We start from the raw sequence: 27669 nt of genomic DNA, 5'->3' as shown, positions 1-27669 counted from the left end.
CTCGAGCACCCTGCGGAGGGTATAAAGCTGGTCCAGTGTTCCACGGCCAGGACGAAAACCGCATTGTTCCTCCTGAATCCGAGGTTCGACTATCGGCCGAATTCTTCTCTCTAGTACCCTGGAATAGACTTTCCCAGGGAGGCTGAGGAGTGTTAACCCCCGATAGTTGGAACACACCCTCTGGTCCCCCTTTTTAAATAGGGGGACCACCACCCCGATCTGCCAGTCCAGAGGCTCTGTCCCCGACTGCCACGCGACGCTGCAGAGACATGTCAGCCAAGACAGCCCCACAACATCCAGAGACTTGAGGTACTCAGGGCGGATCTCATCCACCCCTGGTGCTTTGCCACTGAGGAGCTTCCGAACTACCTCAGTGACTTCGGCTTGGGTGATGGATGGGTCAACCTCTGAGTCCCCAGCCTCTGCTTTCTCTATGGAAGGCGTGTCAGTGGGATTGAGGAGATCCTCGAAGAATTCCTTCCACCGCCCGACGATATCCCCAGTCGAGGTCAACAGCTCCCCACCTCCACTGTAAACAGTGTTGGTGGAGGACTGCTTCCCCCTCCTGAGGCGCCGGATGGTTTGCCAGAATTTCTTCGAGGCCAACCGGTAGTCCTCCTCCATGGCCTCCCCGAACTCTTCCCAGACCCGAGTTTTTGCTTCCGAGACTGCCCGTGCTGCCGCACGCTTGGCCTGCCGGTACCCGTCAGCTGCCTCAGGAGTCCCCCAGGCCAGCCAGGCTCGGTAGGACTCCTTCTTCAGCTTGACAGCAACCCTTACTTCCGGGGTCTACCACCGGGTTCGGGGACTGCCGCCGCGACAGGCACCAGAGACCTTACGGCCACAGCTCCGGACAGCCGCGTCAACAATGGAAGTGGAGAACATGGTCCATTCGGACTCAATGTCCCCAGCCTCCCTCGGGATCTGGTCAAAGCTCTCCCGGAGGTGGGAGTTAAAGATCTCCCTGGCAGAGGGTTCTGCCAGACGTTCCCAGCAGACCCTCACGATACGTTTGGGTCTGCCAGGTCTGTCCGGCTTCCTCTCCCTGCCAGCGGATCCAACTCACCACCAGGTGGTGATCAGTTGACAGCTCAGCCCCTCTCTTCACCCGAGTGTCCAAGACATACGGCCGGAGGTCGGATGACACGACCACAAAGTCGACCATTGATCTCCGGCCTAGGGTGTCCTGGTGCCACGTGCACATATGGACCCTTATGCTTGAACATGGTGTTCGTTATGGACAAACTGTGACTAGCACAGAAGTCCAGTAACAAAACACCACTCAGGTTCAGATCAGGGAGGCCGTTCCTCCCAATCACACCCCTCCAGGTAACACTGTCGCTGCCCACGTGGGCGTTGAAGTCCCCCAGTAGAACGACGGAGTCCCCGGTTGGAGCACTCTCCAGTACCCCTCCCAGGGACTCCAAGAAGGCCGGGTACTCTGCACCGCTGTTCGGCCCATAAGCCGAGACAACAGTGAGAGTCCTATCCCTGACCCGAAGGCGCAGGGAAACGACCCTCTCGTTCACCGGGGAGAACTCCAACACATGGCGGCTGAGCTGGGGGGCTATAAGCAAGCCCACACCCGCTCGCCGCGGGCAACTCCAGAGTAGAAGAGAGTCCAGCCTCTCTCAAGGAGTTGGGTTCCAGAGCCCAGACTGTGCATGGAGGTGAGCTCGACTATTTCTAGCCGGTACCGCTCGACCTCCCGCACCAGCTCAGGCTCTTTCCCCCCCAGCGAGGTGACATTCCATGTCCCCATGGCTAGAGTCACCATCCGGGGATTGGGCCACCGGGGCCCCCGCCCACGACTGCCACCCATATCCCACTGCACCGGCCCCTTCTGAACCCTCCCGCGAGTGGTGAGCCCACAGGAGGGCGGGCCCACGTTGCTCGTTCGGGCTGCGCCCGGCCGGGTCCCGTGGGCACAGACCCGGCCACCAGGCGCTCGCCTGCGAGCCCCAACCCCAGGCCTGGCTCCAGGGTGGGGCCCCGGTGACGCCGATCCGGGCGACGTGCACGTCCTCGTTGTTCTTTCTGTCATCATGGGCGACTGATGACAGAAAGAACAGGCGACCTTTTAAGCAGCAAAACTAAAAACAGTGGTAAGAAACTCTCTGAGGAAAACTCTCTATCCCTTCTCGAATAAATATTCTTAGACAGCTCTGAAGAAGCTCAAGATTAATAGCTTTAGTCGAAACTACTAAAGCTAAACTTTTATTAACATAAAAAACTTGACCGATTTCTGTTAGGACTTTAAATAATCATTCAAGTTAAGCTCCAGTTCTGTTCGGTTCAGTTCAGTCAGGGGCACAAGAAAAAACATGTGCAAATATAAAGAACACATTTACAAAAACAAACAGTACAAAAATGTTTCCTATACATTGAATGTACACACAATAAGACAACAAAACAATATCTAAATCAATGACCCTATCCTTGTTTTTTGTAGCATTTAATTTTAGACTGGCTTCATCTCACCATTTGACAAACTCATCTATCATTGGCCCATGCTCAGATTCCTCTTTATGGAGCAGATTGATGATAACTGTATCATCAGTGGATTTTGGGATGTGTCCGTCCACATTCAATTCAATTAAAGTAAAATGATTCGTCCCCAGGGGGCAATTAAAGAAAGACACATGCTAGCTTCTATAGTTGTTGGTGTAAAGAATGACGAGGCAGGACAGCCCTGAGAAAAGCAGGTGGAAGTGAAGTGCCGTTCTGACACGAAGCCAATTACTGACCCTCTGAGACCAACATCGTAAAACGAAAGTTACGTATGTAACTACGGTTCTATGTATCCTGGATGACCGCCAGAGGCGGTGCTTCAGCACTGAATGTCTCCATCTCGCGCATGCGCAAGTCGAGTGTTTATACCAACAAAGTCACCTGTGACCCCTGATGATACCGGCTAGCCTATATCTTCCGGTGACATCAGAGGATCTGTTCCTGCAGAATCTTCTCGCAAAACCACAAGGATTCTGAGTGACAGAACGCTCTGGCAGTCATCCAGGATTCATAGAACCGTAGTTACATACGTAACTTTCGTTCTATTTCATCCTTACTGACCGCCAGAGGCAGTGCTTCAGCACTGGATGACCCATAACAACAAGGTCACGAGGAATGCCAATACATACCTCAGTGAGATGAAGCAGTAGAGGTGGGCAACAGGGCCACACCCAGTGGGTGGGGAGTGGCCACATTCACCCGATAGAATCTGGAGAAGGTAGTTGGTGATGCCCACGATGCTGTATCACAGATGTCCCCCAGGGGCACACCACGCTGAGCCGCCCATGATGTAAAGACAGCCCTAGTAGAGTGGCACCTCACCCCGTATGGCAGGGGTGACCACTGTGTTTATATGCCTGGGTGATGACATTCACAATCCAATGCGACAGACGCTGCTTGGAGAGAGCACAGCCTTTCTTAGGACCACCATAGCAGACGAACAGCTGTTCTGACCGTCTAATGCTTGTGGTCAAGGTTATATAGGCTCTTAAAGCCCGCACGGGGCACAGCAGTCCTAACCTTTCCTCCCCTGTGGGGGGGGGGGGGGGTTAAACTGTGCCAGGTGGATGGGTTGGTTAAGGTTCGACAATGACAGAACCTTAGGAAAGAAAGCCGTGTTCGGCCACAGAGTGACCCCTGAGCCATCTCAGTTCCACCTCAGACATGAGTCACTCACTGAGAGAGCATGTAGCTCACCAACACGCTTTGCTGAAGTGACGGCAAGGAGAAAGGCGGTCTTAGCAGACACCCGGTTCAACTCTGCATGCACCAGGGGCTCAAAGGAAGGCAGACACAAAGCATCCAGCACCAGGGGCAGATCCCATGCTGGAATTCTCTGTGCCTTTGGGGGTTGTAACCTCAGGGCTCCCTTTAGGAAGAGGGACACAAGTCTGTGGCACCCCACGGTGTTGTCCTTAACTTGAGCGTGTCGAGAGGAAATGGCTGCCACACACACCCTCAGAGTAGCAGGGGACCGTCCGCCGTTCAGGAGTGACTGTAGGAACTCCAGAATTTTTGGAATTGTACAGTGCACGGGGTCCTCACCCCTGTCTGAACACCAGACAGAAAACAGTTGCCACCTGTTCTCATACTGCATCCGGGTAGAAGGCGCCCTAGCATTCAGTATGGTATGCTGGGCGGTGTCTGAACACTCTGTCAGCAGCGGGTCGGGCCCTGCAGTGGCCAAACCCAGAGCTGCAGGTGATGAGGGTCAGGATGCCAGACCTGGCCCCCTAGCTGAGACAGGAGATCCATCCTGTCGGGGAGACGCCACGGTGAGCCGCGGCACAGCCTGTGCAGCAGTGGAAACCATGTCCTCCCTGGCCAGAAGGGGGCTACCAACAGCAGCCTGTGGCCCTGCTGGAGGACCCTCTGCAGTATTTGAGGAATCAGAGGCATCGGGGGAAAGCCATAGAGAAGACCCTCTGGCCAATCATGGGCGAGAGCATCCTGGCCCAGAGGGCCGGCCTCCTCTGTCAAGGGAAACCAGAGGGGACAATGGGTCAACCCCTCTGTGGCAAAGAGATCCACCTCTGCCCTGCCGAAGACGTCCCAGATATTGAGCACCACCTCTGGGTGAAGCCGCCATTCCCCCGGTGGAGGCTTGCAACGTGATAGGAAGTCTGCGGCCCGGTTCCGTTCCCCGGGCAAATACATCGCCCTTATGCTGGCTAGGCGGGGGGCTGCCCACAACAGGAGGTCCTGGGACACCTGCAACAGCCGTGCAGACCTGGTTCCCCCTTGGTGGTTTATGTGAGAGACAGCTGAGACGTTGTCCGACCGTACTAGCACATGCCTCCCTCTCAGGAACGGGAGAAAAAGCTGCAGTGCCATGTGCACTGCCCGAAGCTCCAGCACATTGATATGGTCCGAGTGGTCCTGTGCAGGCCACAGGCCTTGAGCTGTCCGGTTCTGCCACACAGCACCCCACCCTGAGAGGGATGCATCTGTTGTGACGGTCTCCTGACGGGATGCAATGGAGCCCATGGGCATGCCCTGAAGGAGAAATGATCTCTCCCTCCAAGGGGTCAGAGCAAGGAGGCAACGCCGTGACACCTTGAGTTTCCTGTGCTGGTGCCGCCTGGCATCCAAGTGGAAGCTGTTCAGCCACCTCTGAAGGGGACGTAGTGACAGCAACCCTAAGAGAACCACAGTGGCAGCAGCCGTCAGCTTGCCTAAGAGGCGCATATACTGGACATAGCGCAAGCAACGGCCCTCCTGAAAGAGAAGGAGGTGGAGGATGTCGTCCACGCGCCGAGGTGATGGACAGGCCTTCATGGCAACAGCATCCAGAGTCACCCCCAGAAAGAGTGCACTCTGTGAGGGAACCAAGCAGCTCTTTTGGAAATTCACTCTGAGGCCGAGCTGGGCCACATGTGAGAGGAGAATCGCTGTGTCCCGGGTCACCTGAGACCGGGATGGTACACAGACCAGCCAGTCGTCCAGATACGGCAGGATCTTCATGCCCCGCGACTGCAGGGGTGAGAGGGCTGCCGCCACACACCTGGTGAACACCCGTGGAGAAAGAGAGAGGCCAAACGGGAGAACCCTGAACTGAAAATGGCGGCCCTGAAAGGCAAACCGCAGAAATTGTCTGTGGTGTGGTGCAATGGGGACATGAAAGTACACGTCCTTCAGGTCTACTGAGGTCAACCATTCCCCTCTGGCAACAGTACGCAGAACCTCTGCAGTACTGAGCATGTGAAACTTCAAGACTCTCAGGAACCGATTGAGTCCCCTCAAGTCAAGGATAGGGCGGAGTCCGCCGTCTTTCTTGTCGACAAGAAAGTAAGTCGAATAGAACCCCCCCGGGTGACAGGGGGTCTACTGGCTCGATGGCACCCTTGTCCAGGAGGGCGGACAACTCCTGGTTGAGGGCATGGGCTTTTGCCGGGTCGTGTATGATAGTCATCTTGACCCGGCTGAAGGCAGGGGGCCGGTGTCGGAGCTGAAGTTTGTACCCGTGGGTTAAGGTGGAAATCACCCAAGGGTCCTTGGTGGAAGCAGAGCAGTAGCTGAGCTGCTGCTGGGAAAAACAGCCGACGACCGGCCCCGGACTCTCAGCGTCTGGTCCCCCGGCCTCTAGAGGCCCTGGGGGGACGACGGGCAGCGTCGAAGTTCTGAGGTTGTCTGGAGGGCAGTCGTTCGGGGGCGCGAAAGCCCTGAGGACATCGTTGAGCCGGCTGTTGAACCGCTCGCTGAGGCCTAGGGTAGCCACTGGGGGGAGTCTGTGGCTGAGAGCGGCACCTGGGGGAGCTGAAGAACCCCCAGGTCTGCTGGGGGGAGGAGGCATGCTCCTGTGAAGCCCAGAGAGCTGCTGCCGAGTCTGCCTGGGCTGGACTGTGCGCTCGAGCGCCTCTACAGCAGCCGACCCAAAAATCTCGCCGGGTTCCACTGGGACGCTGCAGAGGGTTCTCCGGCACGCCTCAGTGAGAGGCGACTGTGCCAGCCACACCTGGCGGCGAGCCTGGACGAGTGTGGACATCAGGCACCCCAGTTCTCTGGACATCAGAGCAAATGCCTGCAGAGATGCGTCACCGAAGCTGTGGACGGAAGCTTCCAGTGTAGCCTCCTGCAGAGATGCTGAGAGAGCGAGCATCAGATGCGACAGGGAATTGCCAATGCGTCCCATGCATGCTGCTGCATCATAGGCCTTAGAGAACAGGTCATCCGTGGCCCGACACTGGGCCTCAGAGCCTCATCGGGTGAAACAATCAGAGCTGCTATAGCCGGCTCAACCGCTGGCATGTGGGCAAAGCCGAACTTGGCTGCATCCTGCATGGCTGCCAGGGTCCGGCCATCTGATGTTGCATGAGAGAGGGCTCTAGTATCTCTCCAGCATGCGTGCAACTCCCTGAGGTATTCTTCTGATGGAAGCACAGTAAAAGGTGGCAGGGGCTGGACCACGCCTGAAGAAAGCGCTGGCGGGAGCCAGCTGAGCCTGCGGACCATCCAACTGCAGGCGGGCCAGGGCCATACAAATGATGGCACCCATGGAGTTATCCTCGGACCTGGCACCGCAACTGCGGGCTGAGGAGCGGGAGCTCGCCCCGGAGGTGTGGGAGGCAGCGTCCTAGGGGAACCATGTCCACACCGTAGTCAGCGAACTCAGTGGCTGAAGCAGCCACGGAGAGCACATCCTCCTCTGGTTCGAACATGGCGGCAAGGGGAGCAGGAGCACCCACATCCACTGCACCAGTCCCAGACTGGATGGCTAGGAAGAGGGACTTCATTTGATTTAGCTCCTCAGTCAACTGGTCCAACCTGGAGGCCAGTTTAGACTCCTTGACCCTTTTCCCAGAGGAGGCGCCCGCAGCCTCTGCAGCCCGACGTTTAGATCGGCTAGGCTGTGCTGGAGGCAATCGCTGGGCTGGGGTCAACTGGTCCGGCTCCGGAGCATGGCCCAGCAGGTGTTCAGCCTCAGCCAGTCTAGCAACCCGCACTGCCCGGGGCATGAAGCTACAGTTCATGCACGGGTCCTCTGAAAGCCCCTCCCTCAGGTGATCGAGGCCAAGGCACGGAGGACACATATCATGACCATCTTCAGACTGCAGAGCGGCCAGACAGGCCGAGCAGGAGTGGTCACCAAGCATGGTGACAACTGGTTCAAATACAAGCAAACTGAGAAAGACAACAGATGCTGGGAGAGGGAGCGAACGCACTGCCTTCACCCCCCAGGTGACCTGCCGCTGCACTGCACTGTGAGGTGGCTGTCAAAAGGCAAGGTGCTTTCTCACTTCTTTGAACTTTTAGATGCCATGAAACTGTTCTTGAAAGAGAAGGACAGGAATATCCCGAGCTCTCGGACCCTAAGTGGATTATGGATCTTGCCATTTTGGTCGACATGCTGTGTCACTTGGACAGACTGAACCTGACCCTGCAGGGTAAGTTAAAAATGCTGCCTGACCTGGTGCAAAGTGTGTTCGCATTTGTCGACAAACTGAAGCTGTTCCAGACGCATATTCAAAAGGGAGATTTAGTGCATTTTCCCGCTCTGCTAAAAGCCAGTGGGCAAGTCACCAGCACCGCCCTGAATAAGCAAACAGCCAGGTATGCAACACTGGTTGAAAAGCTGCACGAAAGCTTTGTGACCCGGTTCCGTGATCTACAACTGAAAAGGCCACAGATTACGGTCCTGGTCGACCCGTTTAATGCGGAGACGGACTGTTTGAAAGCCCCACTAGTCACAGATGAGGCCGAGGCTGAGTTGGAGATGATCGATCTTTGTGAGGAGGACAAACTGAAACCTGCTTTAAGGGAAGGGACCATTGAGTTCTGGAAAAGTGTGCCAATGGATAAATATCCCAATGTCAAACGGGCTGCACTCAAGCTACTGTCAATGTTTGGGTCAACATATGTCTGCGAGTCTGTGTTTTCTACCCTGAAACACGTGAAATCCAAGCATCCATCTGTTCTGACTGACACACGTGAAAGAATTGCTTCGAGTGGCAACAACAGAATACAATCCAGATTTGAAGAGGACTGCTGAAGGCAACAAAATGCCAGAAGTCCCACTAAGCAACATGCATAGTAAGAGAAAATTGTTCACCAGCAAGGGTCAGCTTGCTGCGCAAAAACAAATCAATGGGCACAACCGCAGGTGCCGCAAAATACAAACTGAAGTAGGCCGGGTGAAAACGCCGGTAAAACTGCCAAAAGGAAAGCAAACACAGCTCAGGATGCAGCTGTTACAGAAAATAGTAATATACACCTATGATGGGAGAGGGAGCGCACACACTGCTTTCACCAACACGGGAAAACTACAACGAAAGGCAGGTACAAGTTGTACAAATTACTCACAGATGTAACAGTAGTACAGATGTCGGGAGAGGGAGCGAGTACACTGGCTTCACCAACATATAAAACTACAACTGAAAACGGATACAACCAATGGTGTACCGATTACACAGACAATAGGTCAAGCGGACAACGCTAGCCGATTACACAGACGCTAGGTCAAGCAGGCAATGCTAACCGCTAGCGCCCGTAACTAATAGCACAAATGTCGGGAGAGGGAGCGAGTACAACACCTTCACCAACCTTATTTACCAAAAGAAAGGGATACTCAAAGGAAACGTAACACTACGCCTGGTATACTTAGCCAGTTGTAGAGACGAACCGATGGTGATCCGAATGGGTGTCCGCGGCAAACCGCAACAAAGTCCCATCTCAGCTCGTCGCAGCCCTTGGAGGGCGAGCAGCTCGCAGCTCCGACAGGTTGTCGCAAGGCTGCCAGCGATGAAGCAGCAGTAAGTATGCGTTTAGTTCAGCTAGAGCTCACTGACATGCGTCTATCTGCGAAGCGAGAAGATGAAAAGGAACAGATCCTCTGATGTCAACGGAAGATATAGGCTAGCCGGTATCATCAGGGGTCACAGGTGACTTTGTTGGTATAAACACTCGACCTGCGCATGCGCGAGATGGAGACATTCAGTGCTGAAGCATTGCCTCTGGCGGTCAGTAAGGATGAAATAGAAATCAAAATTTACATCAAGATTAAAATACTTAAGCAATTTTCTAGCTAAGGCATGTGGCTGAATAGTGTTAAATGCGGGTGAAAAATCCAATAATTAAAGTCTGGCATGTGTGCCAGGACCTTCTAGGTGTTTTTACTTCAGTTAAATAATGTGATTGAGGAATCCTCTACTCCTAATCCAGCCCTATCCATCCCTTCAGGACCCGTACAGCTCCAGGGCTCCAGCATAGCTGGAGTTCCTGCGATATTCACATAAGCATGCGCGACCTCAGTTATATGTGTTTTAACAGCAGGATTCGAAGACGTGCTTGGATTTGTCCATGTTTTTTTGTTGTGCTGGTGTGTTTTATTATGAAAGTTAAGCGGATGTTCTGTTGTTGTATTGGTGGGTGACTTCCTGTCTGCTCTGTGCTGAATTCAGCTGAATTGCTGTGTTGTGCTCCTGCATCCAGCAGAAATCGAAGCCTTGCATATCTGCTTTGAAAGCACTAGACTGCTGGAGCCCGGACGGAGCGGAGCCGGCCCGGACACATATCTGGTGGAAATTAATATTAATAATAAAAATAATAATGCATTTTATTTGAAGGCGCCTGTCAGAGCACTCAAGGACACTGCACATAACAACAACAGTACAACAAAAGACAGTAATACTACAGGACAATTTGGTGCAAATAAATAGATAAGTAAGAGGATGCAATTACATGGTGCCATCTCGGCACAGAATTCAGACTCTGCAGTCCTCACCAAACAGGAAGTCAACTGGGCCGGGTTAGGCAGGGCTGAGCTTACGGGGTGAGAATAGTGCCATAGAGTGGAATAGAGAATAGGCAGGAGTGTGATTATATGATTAGGCTGATACAGAGTAAGCCACACGGAATAAGTGTGTTTTCAGGCGAGATTTAAAAGTGAAGACAGTGTCAGAAGTGCAAATGTCTGGTGGGAGAGAGTTCCAGAGGCTGGGGGCAGATCGGCTGAAAGCTCTTGACCCCATGGTGGTTCGGTTGGCAGATGGGGTAAAGAGCTGGATGGTAGAAGAGGATCGGAGAGGGCGGGAGAGTGTGTGGGTATGGATCAGTTCAGCAAGATATGATGGTGCCAGGTTATGAAGGATCTTGAAAGTGAGGAGTAGAATCTTGAAATCGATGCAGGATTTGATAGGGAGCCAATGGAGTTGCTGCAGGGCTGGGGTGATGTGTTCAGCAAAGGGAGTTCTGGTGATGATACGCGCAGCTGCGTTCTGGACCAGTTGGAGTTTATGGAGGGATTTCCGAGGAAGACCATGGAGGAGAGAATTGCAGTAGTCCAGACAAGATGTAACCAGGATGTTTACGAGAATAGCAGTGCAGGCTGGTGTGAGTGAGGGACGGAGGCGGTTGATGTTGCGTAGATGGAAGTATTTAGCCATTAGAGGTTCCATGTTTAGCCATCAGAAACCCTGACGGAGCTGCTCTGGGGTTTGACTTTGTAAGGGGAAAAGATTCTGTGCATATCATCAAAGTAACTAAGTATGAAATCTGAAATAAAGAGTATTGAGTGCTTCAGCTAAGTTTGTGTTGCTATCATCACCTGCAAAGCTTACTGGCTTGTTTTGAGTTTTTTGCTGGCCTGTCAGTTTCCTTATTCTGTCCTACGCTGCCTTCGATTCTCCTCAAGCCTTTTTTTAATTGTAACTCTGCCCTATTTATTTCCAGTCTGACCTCTCTCCTTGCCCCGTCTTTTATCCGTCTCGTCACCTTTAAGGACGGCCCTTTGTTTTACATCTAGCACATTTTTTGGGCATTTAATGACCCACGGCTTGTTATTAGGGTCACTTAACATGCTTAGGAATTACATTCCATCAATAGTTCATCAGTATCTGAGGCAGAGTCCTTGAACATAGACCAATCCGTACAGTCAAAGCATCCCTGCAATTTCAAAACAGCATCATCACTTCAAACACTGACTTCTCTTTTCTTCACTTTCTCCCTCACAAGCAGTGGCCTGTACACAGGAGTGAGATAGATGGTGCTGTGGTCAGAGGAACCAAGCGGAGGCTAGGGTTAGGGTTAAGAGAAGCTTTGTATGCTCCGTTTATGGAACAGTAACACAAGTTCAGAGTCTTATTTTTCCTAGTAGGGCTGGTGATGTACTGATGAAGACTCAGGGTTACTCAGTTTGCAATTATTAGAATCTCCCACAACCAAGCACAGGGCGTAAGTGAGACACCCTGTAGATCAGGCCTGGCCAACCCGCGGCTCCCAAGCCGCATGCGGCTCTTTTCCTGGTTTCATGCGGCTCTTGAACGCAACATAAAACTGCCAACTCAGCTTGGAAGGAGGGAAAACCTTATTGTTGACTAAAGAATTTGTTTCAGGTTCGCTCTGAAAATGGCAGGGAAAAAATGCACAGCAAAACGAAAATATGAAGATGAACACAGGACTTTTTTAACAGAGTGGGAGAGTTTATATTTTTTTGCTGAATGTAATGGCAAGCCGTTCTGCCTTATATGCCAGGCCTAATTGGCGCATTTCAAGGCTTCAAATCTTCAGCGCCACTTCAGCTCACTCCATGCTAACATCGACCAAAAGGTACTGAACTTCGCAACCACAAAAGCAGACACAGTTGTTCCAAAAATTTACGAAGCACTCACAGACCATAACACTAGCATCGTATCAACTGGCTTGGAACATAGCACAAGCTAAAAAGCCATACAATGAGGGGGAGTTCGTAAAAAAATGTCTCAGTGATGTTGTTGAAATCTTATCTCCTGAAAACGACAAGCTAAAATGAATGGTATCAGACATCCAACTGTCCACACTGTTGAACACAGAGTATCAGACATTAACACTGCTATGGAATTGCAGTTGCGCTCTGATCTTCAAGCATGTGAGTATTTTAGTGTCGCATTGGATGAGTCTTGTGACATACAAGACAAGCCTCAGTTGGCAATATTTGCACGGTCTGTGTCAAACGATTGTGTCATCAAAGAAGAACTCCTTGATATTGTGCCGTTAAAAGACAGAACCTGTGGCATAGATGTGAAAGAAAAAATTATGGCTGCGTTTGTGAAAGCAAATCTGCCCATACCGAAACTAACTGCAATAGCCACGGATGGAGCGCCAGCCATGATCGGATCTGTGAACGGGCTTGTGGGGCTGTGCAAAGCTGACGAAACATTTCCTGAGTTTTGGAATTTCCACTGCATCATTCACAGGGAGCAACGTCTAAATCACTGAATTTAGACAACGTCATGAAGCCTGTGATGGAAATCTTCAACTACATCCGCACACATGCGCTTAACCACAGGCAATTCAAGATGCTTCAAGATGATGGACCAAGGGCTTCCAGGTGACCTGCCGCTGCACTGCACTGTGAGGTGGCTGTCAAAAGGCAAGGTGCTTTCTCACTTCTTTGAACTTTTAGATGCCATGAAACTGTTCTTGAAAGAGAAGGACAGGAATATCCCGAGCTCTCGGACCCTAAGTGGATTATGGATCTTGCCATTTTGGTCGACATGCTGTGTCACTTGGACAGACTGAACCTGACCCTGCAGGGTAAGTTAAAAATGCTGCCTGACCTGGTGCAAAGTGTGTTCGCATTTGTCGACAAACTGAAGCTGTTCCAGACGCATATTCAAAAGGGAGATTTAGTGCATTTTCCCGCTCTGCTAAAAGCCAGTGGGCAAGTCACCAGCACCGCCCTGAATAAGCAAACAGCCAGGTATGCAACACTGGTTGAAAACCTGCACGAAAGCTTTGTGACCCGGTTCCGTGATCTACAACTGAAAAGGCCACAGATTACGGTCCTGGTCGACCCGTTTAATGCGGAGACGGACTGTTTGAAAGCCCCACTAGTCACAGATGAGGCCGAGGCTGAGTTGGAGATGATCGATCTTTGTGAGGAGGACAAACTGAAACCTGCTTTAAGGGAAGGGACCATTGAGTTCTGGAAAAGTGTGCCAATGGATAAATATCCCAATGTCAAACGGGCTGCACTCAAGCTACTGTCAATGTTTGGGTCAACATATGTCTGCGAGTCTGTGTTTTCTACCCTGAAACACGTGAAATCCAAGCATCCATCTGTTCTGACTGACACACGTGAAAGAATTGCTTCGAGTGGCAACAACAGAATACAAGCCAGATTTGAAGAGGACTGCTGAAGGCAACAAAATGCCAGAAGTCCCACTAAGCAACATGCATAGTAAGAGAAAATTGTTCCATTTTTTTTGTGGACTTGGTTTAACAGAGAGAGAGCACACAATGTTCATTGTTGAAAATGACTGGCCTGTGGTTTTAGTACTGTAGGAGTCCATTTCTGTCCTTGTTGGTGTGTGACATTTACAGTAAATCTGGCTTAGCAGAGGTGTGTGTGTGTGTGTGTGTGTGCGTGTGTGTGTGAGAGAGAGTGAGAGGAAGGGATGGGGATGTTCATGTATGCCTGTGTGTATGATGTGGCTCTTTGCAGTAACATAGTAAAAAATGTGGCTCTTAGTCTCTGACCCCTGCTGTAGATGGTGTCAGCAGCAGTTTGGGTGTATAGACCTATCTGTCATGTCACTCAAAATGAATAACTGGGGGAACAATTCGATGTTGACTGTGCATATGGACTCCCTGATGGTGACATTATTACCCATTGTTGATTTAGATATTAATAATATACACAGGCTTCACCCCCTTGTGATTTCCCTGTTTTATTTGTCTCCCTGTCCAGCCTGACAGGTGCTCCAAAGCTGCTGATTGTCAAATCCAGGTCAGCGTCTGTTAGTGTGAGCCATGTCTCACTGACGGCTGTAATGCAGCCATTTCTGTATTCATGTAAACGTATTGTGTTTGCCTGCAACCCGTTGGACTTGTTTCTTATAACCCTAACCCTCCTGTCCACACATTGTAAATCAATAAATTCTGATTACTTTCAGTTTTCCTTTATAGACACCTGATACTTCTTTTGTCTTTATTATGAACATCTATGAGATTTAGTGTCTTAATATCATAATTAATAATATTGTTGTTTCATCTTTGACTGATGCTTAATTCAAAGGAGAATATGTAAATAACATATTAACAAAAGTCGGCTGAGCCCTTTCTTCCAAAACAAATAAATAATTATTTGTCTTGAAAGACCCACATGGACTCACACCAGCCTACACCTCCTCCGAATTCTAGGTCCAGACTGCTCAGATCCAGGTCACGATCCAAAGTTTTTTCTAGAGATGACTGGAAATCAAACCAAGACTGGAATCAAACCAGCAACATTTCATTCCACAGCCCAGTCTTTGTTCCTCAATCTTTATTACTACCATTACTTTGAAATCTCATCATACAGCCTGTCTCTTTACAACTGCATTCATTTAATAATCAACTTTCACCGAACAGTTCTGTACAGATGGTTCTGGTTCTGTTGATTCTTATAAAACAAGTAAGACAGACACACTGAAGGTCACTTACCCTCCACAGGTTTGGTGACGATGCCTGTGACTCCGCCCACAACTCCCTGCAAAGACACTTTCTGTTATTGACCTTCATAACTGATATTCATCACTGACCTCACTGACCTTCATCACTGACCTTCATCACTGATCTTCCTCACTGACCTCACTGACCTTCATCACTGACCTTCATCACTGACCTTCCTCACTGACCTTCCTCACTGACCTTCATCACTGACCTTCATCACTGACCTCACTGATCTTCCTCACTGACCTTCATCACTGATCTTCCTCACTGACCTTCATCACTGATCTTCCTAACTGACCTCACTGACCTTCATCACTGACCTTCATCACTGATCTTCCTCACTGATCTTCATCACTGATCTTCCTAACTGACCTCACTGACCTTCATCACTGACCTTCATCACTGATCTTCCTCACTGACCTTCATCACTGATCTTCCTCACTGACCTTCATCACTGATCTTCCTCACTGACCTCACTGACCTTCATCACTGACCTTCCTCACTGATCTTCCTCACTGACCTTCATCACTGATCTTCCTCACTGACCTCACTGATCTTCCTAACTGACCTCACTGACCTTCATCACTGACCTTCCTCACTGATCTTCCTCACTGACCTTCATCACTGATCTTCCTCACTGATCTTCATCACTGATCTTCCTAACTGACCTCACTGACCTTCATCACTGACCTTCATCACTGATCTTCCTCACTGACCTTCATCACTGATCTTCCTCACTGACCTTCATCACTGATCTTCCTCACTGACCTTCATCACTGATCTTCCTCACTGACCTCACTGACCTTCATCACTGATCTTCCTCACTGATCTTCCTCACTGACCTTCATCACTGATCTTCCTCACTGACCTCACTGATCTTCCTCACTGACCTTCATCACTGATCTTCCTCACTGACCTTCCTCACTGATCTTCCTCACTGATCTTCCTCACTGACCTCACTGACCTTCATCACTGACCTTCATCACTGACCTCACTGATCTTCATCACTGATCTTCCTCACTGACCTCAGATCAGCTAATTGCTGAGTGACTTCGTACCTTCAGCAGTCCTTTTCCTCCTTTAGCCAGACTCTCTCCGAAGTCTTTGGGCGGTCGATTCATCTCCTCTCGTCGTTTCTGTTGGTACTCTTTATCCATCGTGATGGCCGCCAGACCTTTACCCACAGAGCCTGTGATCCTTGAGACCATTCCTGCAGCGCCACCTGCAGGACAACAGCATATTAGTTTGACATCACCAGAGGACATTTATCAGCTCCTGTGGACTTACTGAAGGATTTACACTATTTGTACAACACATGCACTTGATCTCAGCAACACCTGGAAAAAGCTGGAAACACCTGAGCTGCAGAATCACTGGAGTTCAACTGTAAAGTTCCCTTAACTGAAAGAATTGTTTTAAAATCCCTGCTTTCCTAAAACCATTTGATTAAATAGTAAAAGAAGAGAATAAAGTAACTCTTTAGGTTGTTTGTTTGTTCCTTACCAACAGTGTGACCCAGCAGGCTGCGGACTCCGATCACAAAACCTTCAGCAAACTCCTCTGGACCCTGAACAGCCCCCTGATGAACAAACAGCAGTGTCATACGACTACAGGTACACAAACCAGAACTTGACCTGAACCAGGACCTGAACCAGGTCAATCCAGTCAGTCCATGTCAACATGTGTCATGGATCAGATTTAAATGTTTACTTATTTAAATATTGTAGTTGTATATATTGAATACATGTTGTGTGCATGATGAATGAAGCTGCCTCTCTGTAGAACCAACTGTTAGCTCAGTCACGTTACCTCCAGGACCAATAATGAGGTAAGAAGGAAGGACAATAAAGCTGTTAGAGTTTGCCCCTGCTTGCTAACAGATCGCAAGCTGTTAACAGCTAACACGATTTGCAAACTCGTTGGCATAGTTTACAAGTTATGTGATTGGTCAAAGCCCCAATTCATGGGTCAAAGTTTTCATTTCCACAGAATGAACTGTTCTTTCTAAATGGTGAAGTGCTGCCATGTTGTGTTAAAGTCTTGTTTGTTTCTGACACAAGAAAGATGATTTGTGCATCTGTGGTTGATGTTGGGGCCAGGATAAGTGTACAGGAAATGAATGTTAGTCTGAACACATGAACAAACGTGTGTTTTCTTACCTGGAAAGGTTCATAGAAGAAGGCCTCCACTCCCTCAGACAGACCTCGGATCAGTCCAAACGGGTTTCCCAAGACATCAAGACCCAGAACCAGAACATACATCTGCTTCAGGAACTGTAGCCAGAAACAAACATCATTGTGTTCTTACATTAGACGTTTTGTTGTTTCACACCAAAACTGAAATTATATGACTCCAAATGGCATCATCAGAACTGAGCACCACTGAACAAGAACGTGATCTAACAGAGGAGAGATAAGAAGGGAAGTGAAGAAGACTTATGGATGAAGAGTTCACGGTGTTGATGGTTACAGTGTTACCTGTTCAGTGTAGTGTCGGACAACTGCCCACATCAGCTTCTCTCTGCGGTAAAACTGGTACTTCACCTCGAAGAAGGCCAGCCTGACAGAGGAAGACAGAAAACACCCAACCTTTACTTTGGACTAAACTAAATACAATCTGGTTATAACTGTAACTGTGTTTTCTTCTATAGAGAGGTAAGAGGAAATAAAAATATCTTTTGTTTTGAGTTAAATTTTCCCCTGGAGGTTAGCTACAATCACCAACACACTGTTCCACAGACAGTATGGGAGCGCACCCAATGAAGGGGGGGAATCAAACCTTAAAAATCTAGAAACACACCGTTTCTCTTTTATTTTTCAAACTATTATAAGTAACTAACTTGAAGATAAGGTCATCAACGTCAGTCAGTGTTGCTCCAATACTTTTTAGCAGCAGGTTCAGAGACTGAATAGCTGCAACCTCCTGAGCCGAGTCATCACCGCTGGAGCCGAGAGACAGACTGAGATGGAGCTGAAACATAAAACATAAAAACAGAGACAGACTGAGATGGACCTGAAACATAACTTATAAAAACAGTGACAGACTGAGATGGAGCTGAAAAATGCAGCAGAGTGAACATTCTTTAGGTTAACAGAAGAAGCTGTACGTTTCTTCACCTTGATGGGTGAGATGTGGAAATGTTCGAAGAAACTAAGTCCTGACGTGTCGGTGAGCGACGCCTCCATCAGCTCCGTCTGCAGCAGCTGCAGATCGCTGTCTAGCAGCCGCGACTGAAACATAAACAGCAGCTCCGTCATGCGGCTGACCGAAGAGCAAAGCACTTGAGGAGGCAATGAGGTCAATACAATCTGATCAATAATACAGAAATACAATGGAAGACATGACCAACAATAATAAGACGATAACAAAGACACATCAGACATGCTTGAACTAGAATGATGTATGAACAATAATTGAGTTTAAAAATTAAATCTAAAGCCATCTCTAATTCTGCAGCTTCAAGTCTTCAGGCAGAGTGCAGACCTGTTGAACCAGGTCCCCTTTAGACCTGAACCAGGACCAACAGAGTCCTACCTGAGGCTCTGACTTAAAGGAAAGCAGTAATTGAGACATTTAAGAGCATGAAGAGCTTTTAAGGAGATCAGTAAAATCTGAAACAGAGCTGGTCTGGTCCTGTTGCATGTGTGGCTGTGTTTGATACCAGCCAAAGGCCTGCAATCATTTTTGTACTGAAATCCTGAATATGAAGAACAGTAATGTAAGAAAATATTGATATCAGAGAGAACAAAGAACGATCTTCCCTGATGTTCCTCTGTTTTAAATCAGAGCTGAATGTGACAACAGGTTTGTGACTGCAGGTCTGACATGTGAAACATGAAGTCAACATGTTTCTGTAAGGTGAGATATACTTCAGAGGAACAGAAACTCATTTCAGATTTGTTTTCAGTTCATCAAATGAACCCTGTGTGTGTTTGGCAGTTGAAACGTCAATCTGCTGCCTTGCTCTACCTTTTGTCTGTCGGCCTGCGTGTCAGCAGCAGGTGTGAAGAGAGCCAAGATGGCCCCCAGGAAACCCTGATCAATTTTCACTGCCATCTCCTGAACCAGAGCCATGAAGTACCTGAAGTACACAAACAGAGTACTCATTAATGCTCACAGAGGTTATGAAGGACACTCCTCCACATCAGAATGGTCAGCTGCTGAACATCTGTTACCACATTTAAACTGATTGACTTCACCTGAGTCGTCTCTCTACTACAGGGAAAACATGTTCAACACGATGCAGGATGGTGCTCCAACAAAACAGTGTTCGGGAACACTAACAGCTGTTAGCTTGTATAGCTTGCGACCAGGTTAGTGGTAAGCTGCCATGTTCAGTGTGAAGTTGGGACAGGTGGCATTCTGTTCTTTAAACCGGAGATGCTCTGATGTCAGTTTTTCCTTCCTGATACCAATTCCGATACCTGGGCTTTGAGTACCGGCCGATACAGAGTAGGTGTCCGATAAAAAAGCAGATTCTTTTTTCTTGTGACAGCTGTATATGCTACTAACCCTGTATGGATGTGATATGATTGCTCTGATTGTTGTAAGGCCTGACTCAGAGAATGATGCCATACAACATTCTTTAATTAACTATGTTGACAGTCTGTAGGAAATCCAGGAATAGATGACAGTTCTGTGAAAGTGCAGACCCTTATTAAATAGAACAAGTGAAAATAGTAATGAGACTGCACCTTAAATAAATGTAGGAATAAATAATTCCCTTAAAAGTTTACTAAGAGGACAAGTTTGCTTGCAGCACTCTGAAATGTTGATTGTCAGCAAAGACATGTCAGAGGTCCAAATGTCAGCAGTAAAGCTGATCGCCTGCTCGCCTTTCAGTTCCCTCACTGTTTCACAAAGTTTGGGGAGAGCAGTTTCATCGCACTCTTTCATGTGATTCATTTCAGACACTTTATAAGGTTGCTGGTGTTGAAATGGGCAACGGTCGCGCCACCTCTCCATACTACATCCTTACATACTGAACATGTCGTCATTTTACCAGTGTGGTTATCCAGAGTAACTGCTACGGCTGTTGGATTTAGAGCAGTGAAGAAGAACTGATTTCCACTGTGAAACGTGTGGGAAATTAAATAGTGTTGAATTCAGAAATCAATGCATAGTAGAGAAGATACCAGCATGTGAGAGGAGGGGGAGATTCCCCTTCACCTAAGGTGTGGGGCTTTGTTAGTATTAGAAGAGGTCAAAAAGTCACAGGAGGGGCAATCCTTAGCACCTGAGGTGTTTACAGGAAGGAAGGTAGTTAGAATGACATCTACATTCCAATAAAACATCAAATGGTCACTGCCTGGGAAAGGCATGATCAACATAAACATCAGGGGGTCATTGTTCAGGGAAAAAGTGATTATGACTGTCATACAAGTATGTGACCCCGAGTCTGTTGTATTTAAGTTGGAAACATTTGGAGGACTGCAGAGAACAGTGCGAGTCTACTCTCCATGCTGCTTGTATGAAAGAGATCTGATTCATTTCGTACAGTAATTCATACATACACTCATATATTGATAGTGATGGCTGCCATGCAAGGTGCCGACCAGCACTTCCACATGCAGACCAGGGGAATCGAACAAGCGACCTTCCGATAACAAGACGCTGGCTCTACCCATGAGACACAGCCGCCTACGTCACACTGAGTCTAAGATTCTTCAGAGAAATAGCAACTGTCGACCTCAACAAGGAGCAGCAGGGTCTGTTTCTAGATTAAGTGGTATCATATCGTGCATAGACTCACAAACTCGCCCCTATCGATACCGATACTGGTATCGGAAAAACTCTATTCTAAACTGGTTAAATTTCACTTTAAACTGGTTATAGCTCACTTTAGATTGGTTATCTGGATTTAACTCACTTGAACTGCATGACGCTGCTGTGCTGGTTGAACCTGGTGATGATGGACACGTCGATGAAAGGCTTTGGCTCTGTGGAGGCAGAGCTTAGACTTAAAGATCAAACTAAACACGTAACTTTAAAAAATAATTCATCTTTATAAGTCCTTATCAAAAAAAATATTCTGTCTCAGAGCAGCAGAACCTGACGTCACTGCTCCGATCATCAATCCCTGAGTTAATCACATCAAAGACTAAGATCTTTTGTTCTGGACAAAATCACTTCTATGACTTAATGTTAAACAAAGCTGGATGAGGCAAACAGGTAGCTGGTTACAGCTCCTGGAGTCAAGACACTCAGGTTAGTTTGGTTTGTGCCTCGACAGGTGAACAGGTGAGATCAGACATGTAGAAGCAGGTAATCATGATGACCCACCTGAGTCCAGAGCGATGGATTTGGGAGGAGGAACAGGATGGAAGACGATGGGGAAGATGGCACCTGGCAGCTGGTTATCCACCTGCGCACAAAAATCACGTCAGTCATTCAGGAGAGTGTTTCTGAGGGTTTGTATGTGTTCAGGTGTGTGTTTACCTGCAGCCAGTACAGCTGGGCCCTCAGACTGCGCTGGTGCAGCGACTGTTTGAACTCTACTTGGATCCCAGACAAGAAGTTCCTCCTCACCGGGCAGGAATATGGCTGACGCATCATCATGGTGGCTCCGCTGAGGTTCACCTGAAGACCATTGACATCACAAACTCTTGCCAGCTCTTATTGTGTTTACGTTTGTGTTTGGTGTGTGAATGTGTGAGTGTGTGAGTGTGTGTTGGCCTCTGACCTCCAGGTTGGTCTCCAGTTTGACCCAGCCCCCCTCAGTCTTCCCACTCAGCTGACTCTGGTAAGTTTTCTCCAGCAGGTTGATGTTTTTCTGACTAAACGGCTTCCAACGATTCTTTGGCTTCATCTCCCAGACCACACCTGAGCTGTAACACACACACACACCTGAGCTGTAACACACACACACACCTGAGCTGTAACACACACACACACCTGAGCTGTAACACACACACACACCTGAGCTGTAACACACACACACACCTTAGCTGTAACACACACACACCTGAGCTGTAACACACACACACACCTGAGCTGTAACACACACACACACAAACCTGAGTTGTAACACACACACACACAAACCTGAGTTGTAACACACACACACACCACACACCTTAGCTGTAACACACACACACACACACACACACCTGAGTTGTACGCGCACACACACACACACACCTGAGCTGTAACACACACACACACCTGAGCTGTAACACACACACACAACTGAGCTGTAACACACACACACACCTGAGTTGTAACACGCACACACACACACACACACACAACTGAGCTGTAACACACACACACAACTGAGCTGTAACACACACACACAACTGAGCTGTAACACACACACACAACTGAGCTGTAACACACACACACAGCTGAGCTGTAACACACACACACAACTGAGCTGTAACACACACACACAGCTGAGCTGTAACACACACACACACCTGAGTTGTAACACGCACACACACACACACACACACAACTGAGCTGTAACACACACACACAACTGAGCTGTAACACACACACACAACTGAGCTGTAACACACACACACAACTGAGCTGTAACACACACACACAGCTGAGCTGTAACACACACACACAACTGAGCTGTAACACACAAACACAACTGAGCTGTAACACACACACACAGCTGAGCTGTAACACACACACACAGCTGAGCTGTAACACACACACACAGCTGAGCTGTAACACACACACACAGCTGAGCTGTAACACACACACACACCTGAGCTGTAACACACACACACAACTGAGCTGTAACACACACACACAGCTGAGCTGTAACACACACACGTGCCTTGTTACCTGGTGATGCCGATGTAAGCGATCTCCTGCCGGCCAGTGTTGTTGATCAGAGATAGTCCGAGGTTCTGTAGTGACACCTTCACTTCCTGTTGGAACTGTTCCAGCTCCTCAGCCTGCCGAGCCTTCGTCACCACGGCAACGTCCTCTGTGAACAGCAGCACCCGCTGACGTCCATCCAGGAAGGAGACCCAGTGGACCTGAGACAGGCTGTCGTAGGAGAACTGACCCACCTGGTCCTGAAGCACACAGAGACATGCTGACAGTCAGGGGAGGACTGAGGGGTGATGTGATGTTTTAATCTTCATCAGCTCCAGGAAATGACCTTGTTTCATCTGGTTATAAATGAGTTGATGCTGACATGTTTTCAGAAAGCGTCCTGTCTCCACATGTAGCTCACACTGGTTCTTTTCTTGGTCTTCTATTTCTTTAATTTATTCAAAGCATTTGTCCAGTTACTGTACTGATCCAGATTATGAAAATAAAAATGATCTTGCAGTTCTTTGTCACTATTAACTGAAAAATGTAACAACATGGGGTCCCACCTTCAGCAGGTCCAGCTCTGCAGAATGTTCCATGCAGCTCCAGCTGAGTGCTCGGACGCTTGCAGGGTCATCCCACGCAAACAGCCGAGCCTCGCCCGGGTTCAGCTGATGAACTGCCGCCGAGCCGCTGAGTGAGAAACAGAGAGAGGGGAGATGGTTCTCATTATACGATTTCATTGTGCATTGACTCAATATCATGATGTGCAGACTTATGCGGACAAAGCTTAGATAAAAACCAAGAGCAGAGTATCCCAGCACAAAGATGGATCAGAGCCCCCTCCTGGGGCCAGGCATTGGAGAGCCTCAAAAAAAACAAAAAACTCAAAGGATGTGAAATGTTTGTGTATATGTGTGTGTGTGGACCTCTGCTTGTAGCTGATGGTAACCCAGGGTGTGTGGTTGAGCAGCAGAGCCGGAGCTGCTCCTTCATAATAATCTGTGAAGCCGATGACGGTGGAGAGATCAGAGATGTTGACGTCCACAATGATCCCACCGCACTGAAAACACACACACACACACACACACACACACACACACGTAAGAGGCCCTCAAATGTACCAAACTCAGAGAGGAGAGTCAGCTGATGTGATTGGTCAAGCAGACACTGACCATGTCGAGGCTCAGAAGCGTGCCATTGTCCTGGCAGTTAAAGAAGAAGAACTTGGAAGTGGATTCAGATCCGACCACACGGACACACAACTTCCCTGAAGGGTTCTCAGGCCACAGAGGGAGACACTGCAGAACCATAACAACACATCAACAACCACACAACATTAATCTTGGTGCTCTGAGCTGCTGTTCTGTCAGACTGCAGATATAAACCCGAATGTTTCCAGAGAGCAGGAAACACTGGACATAAAGACCTGCTGGGCCACAGTCCTCTCGCCAGCACCTATGAGCCTTAGGGGCTGTTACTATGGAGAAGCCTCCATTTAGAGACTGTTGAGTCAACGCCACAGCTACATAACGGATTAAAATCTGAGAATTTATTCAACAAAATCTACAGTCTGAAGCTCTCTGATTGGACAGTTCTCACAGCAATGCTCTCTAGGAGATGAAGTGTGTAGTGTTGTGTCCCACAGACAGACTCAGGCTGAGTCCGGAGTCATATTCACCTCTGTGGAAGCGATGTAGTGCCACCTGGTGGAGGTCTGGCTGGTGACTTCTCCCACCTCCAGCTCATACGACGACTTGTTCACCAGATTGTAGAAAGGACTCATTGTGACGATCCTGGTCAAATTAAAACTGCTCATCTGGATACTAACACCCACCTGGACAAACAAAGAAGAGCTATGAAGCCAGTGGGCTGCAAATAACAATTGTTTTATCAATCAATGAATCAATAATTCACTTGGTCTATAAAGTTCATATCTATAAAGAAAAAACATTAATGAAAACTTCCTGAAACACAAATTGACTTAAAAATATTGGTGCGGTTTTTTGTTGGAAATTAGGAAAAAATGAATCTTCTATCAAAAATTGTTTGCCTTCATTTTCCCTCAATCTATCATCTATGAATTGACTGCTTCAGCTTCAACTTCCTCTTGACTTCTACTCAGATATAATTTAGTCTGATCGAGTGCTTGTTCAGGAGCTTTTTACATGACCACACAGTCTTCATCGTCTTCTCAGTTTTCATGGAAACTGTATGTTTTACATGTCAGAGTGGGCTTGGAGATTATTTATTTCGGTTTTAAATAGGTAAATGACCAAAATCTTTCATCTGAACAGGTTTTTAGTTACCAGGAAGTCCATGTTGTTGGCGGGACAGCGAACACAGCCGTAACTTCCCACCGTGTCCAGAGAGAAGGCATCAGACCAGGAGCTGGTGGAGACACACAACTGGAGCTGCGACAAACAGCAACACGCAAGTTTTTATTCAGCGGCTCAATCAAATCAAATCAATCAGTACAAACCCAAATGTTTTGTAGGACCAACATAAAACGTTTATGATGAAGGTAAAGACACACAAATTTGGATGCAAACCCAAAAGTTTGGTGGGACCTGAAAGATTCTGGGGAAAGGATGCGATTGTCCAGACACTGGCGCTGGATGAGAGGTTGTGTGATCACTGGAGTCGAACGTTTTATTGACAGACGAACATATCTGAACCTGTCCAGGTGTTTGCTCACCTTGCTTTTGCTGAACAGGTTCTTCTTCCTGAAGGAGAACAGGATGATGTCTCGGCAGTCAGCCGGGTGTTTGACGTTTACATCCTCGGCTCGGTACTGCAGCACTCGAGAAGTCTTGTTGATAATCCAGTACGGGCTGAAGAGGGAGAGCAATAGGCGGCTCGCTGTCCTTGTCACATGAACGCTCACGTCCAGAGTCATGCTGGTGTCGGAGTCGCAGGTGAGACACACGGCGAAGAACTCTGGCGATTCCTTTTCGATACGAATGTGTCCGTGCCAGTCGCGGCCCTGATACCTCATCAGCACCAACGACATGATCTCACCTGAGACACGAGCGTTCAGGAGGTCCGACGTGCTGCCTTCCTGAAGCTCGTAAGAGTCTGCAGAGCTCTGAGGAGACAAGCCCACATCAGACCACATCAGACCAAATCAGACCAAATCAGACCAAATCAGGTGCAGATGACATAAATCTTATGACTGTCTGGCTCATTTGTATAAATAATGGAGAGATTAATTCTCTGGATCATCTTCTTTCATTTTGATTCACATTAATTAACAAAAATCGATGAACTTGTTTTTATGTATTGCCCTTTTATTAATTTGTTTTTGTCTCCATTTGTTCGGGTTCTGTGTACCTCCATCATGTAGCGGACGGTGTAGGGTAGCAGGTTGCGTAGCGTGGCCACAGGGTGGAGGTGGATGATGTAGGCGGGGTCCCAGTCTTCCTCTCCGTGGCTGGCGATGTGTCGCAGGTCGTCAGGGACGGCCAGCGTGCTGACCATGAGCGGCAGCAGGCTGCTGTCGACCGCTGGACACTGAAGCACCGAACTCACCTCAGAGCTGCGGTGCACCTGCTCCTTCCACGCCACGCAGGTGGAGGACGGGCCGTACTGACCATCCAGACATCCCGCTGGACGCACAAATAACTGACATCTGGAGGTTGAGGGGATAAAACGCCACTGTCAACATCTTTTGTACACCTGGAGCAGAACAACCTACGGAAACTCTGGTTACAAAGTTGATGGAAGAATAAACATGAAACAAACATGTGACACTGGCGAAACATGGTGCTGCATGCTATCTGACCATCACTGTGAGTTCCCTCGTGCCTCTAAGCAGGGCGGTGTGAGTCTACCTGTATGTTTCTAAGGCAATGTGAAACTCTCTCTCAGGTTCAGCCTGTCCTACACTCTGCAGGCTCCTGGATGTTGGACAGTACTTCATGATGGTGAACGGCACAGAGAAGTGATTCTTTATCTGGAAACACAAACAATGAGAAAGAAGCCATCTTGCTGTCGGTTCACGCTGTCACAGGAATGTGTGCTGAGGTTTGTGAGTGTTTGTTAGTCAGACCTGCAGTGGCGAGCGGACAGTGATGACCTTATTGCCGTCTGCAGCATCGATCTGCAGCAGCACAGAAACTGCCTCCTGCAGCATTGGACCACGGATGTTGTAGAGGCGGCGACCTGGTTTGTCCACAGCAATGTTGGAGATCTCACTGTATCCAGAAGGAACTGCGGGTTCAGAGACACATCAGCCACCTTTAGTCGTAATTCACATGTCATCATTTACAGGTCTACAGGTTCTTCTGTTGGACAGTTTCCATAACCAGATATTAACACTGTCTCGTTCAGTCCTGTCACTCAGTGTTAATGGATGGTACTGGTCTATCATCTGCCAATGGTGTGTGCTTAGTGTTAGCATGAACTACGCTTCCAAAGAATATATTCTGCTGAGCAAGAAAACAGATTAGATCTGTTACTTGTCTGTTCCTTCTACATGTAACAGGATGAGACAATAGTGACAGTGCAGCGTTCTGACCGATGGTGAGGTTGAACAGGCAGCTCTCTTGACGTTGAAGCGCCGACAGTTTTCCTCGTGACGACGGTTTGAACATGGAGTGTTCCAGGTCCATGCTCTGATCCACAGACAGCTCGTGTAGTTTTCCTTGTGCTGCTGGACCCACTTGCCTCAGGTTGGCACTGTGCTGCACGATGAGAGGAATCCCGAGAGTGTTTCTGATGGTGAAGGGGGCCTTCTCCTTCAGAGAATAGTCAAAGGTGGAGGCTGTGCCTTCAGAGAATGCCTGATCAAAACAATGAAAATGTAATATTGATTGCATGTTTTTTTTCTGCCATTCAGTCAGTAGATGAATTAAACAGCAGATCATGAAAAGGATTTAATTTCCTGTTCAGTTGGCAATGATAATTTTTGCTGCACAAAAACTCACATTTTCACTTTCTGATAAAGTCTGTAGAAGATGTGGTGATTTGTTG

At 48.5% G+C, this 27669-nt stretch overlaps 1 protein-coding gene across 1 annotated transcript in view; it reads right to left on the bottom strand.

Annotated features, from left to right (window-relative positions):
- vps13c (vacuolar protein sorting 13 homolog C) overlaps nt 1–27669 on the bottom strand; it is an 88749-nt gene that overhangs the window by 17942 nt on the left and 43138 nt on the right. The window contains exons 57-79 of the mRNA XM_030413265.1: nt 27215–27479; nt 26747–26907; nt 26529–26650; nt 26029–26326; nt 25394–25783; nt 25005–25109; nt 24377–24532; nt 23871–23996; nt 23625–23758; nt 23262–23388; nt 22720–22955; nt 21602–21746; nt 21358–21498; nt 21202–21283; nt 20789–20858; nt 18889–19000; nt 18036–18149; nt 17759–17889; nt 17397–17478; nt 17079–17192; nt 16423–16498; nt 15978–16141; nt 14911–14956 (exon numbers count right to left, since the gene is read on the bottom strand). Of these exons, the coding sequence (XP_030269125.1) occupies nt 14911–14956; nt 15978–16141; nt 16423–16498; nt 17079–17192; nt 17397–17478; nt 17759–17889; nt 18036–18149; nt 18889–19000; nt 20789–20858; nt 21202–21283; nt 21358–21498; nt 21602–21746; nt 22720–22955; nt 23262–23388; nt 23625–23758; nt 23871–23996; nt 24377–24532; nt 25005–25109; nt 25394–25783; nt 26029–26326; nt 26529–26650; nt 26747–26907; nt 27215–27479 (3397 nt within the window). The remainder of the gene's footprint in view (nt 1–14910; nt 14957–15977; nt 16142–16422; nt 16499–17078; nt 17193–17396; nt 17479–17758; nt 17890–18035; nt 18150–18888; nt 19001–20788; nt 20859–21201; nt 21284–21357; nt 21499–21601; nt 21747–22719; nt 22956–23261; nt 23389–23624; nt 23759–23870; nt 23997–24376; nt 24533–25004; nt 25110–25393; nt 25784–26028; nt 26327–26528; nt 26651–26746; nt 26908–27214; nt 27480–27669) is intronic.

Source organism: Sparus aurata, chromosome 4, assembly GCF_900880675.1.
Source record: "Sparus aurata chromosome 4, fSpaAur1.1, whole genome shotgun sequence".
Lineage (NCBI taxonomy): Eukaryota > Metazoa > Chordata > Actinopteri > Spariformes > Sparidae > Sparus > Sparus aurata.
The sequence above is the reverse complement of the archived record's forward strand: the minus strand, read 5'-3'. Positions and strand labels throughout refer to the sequence as shown.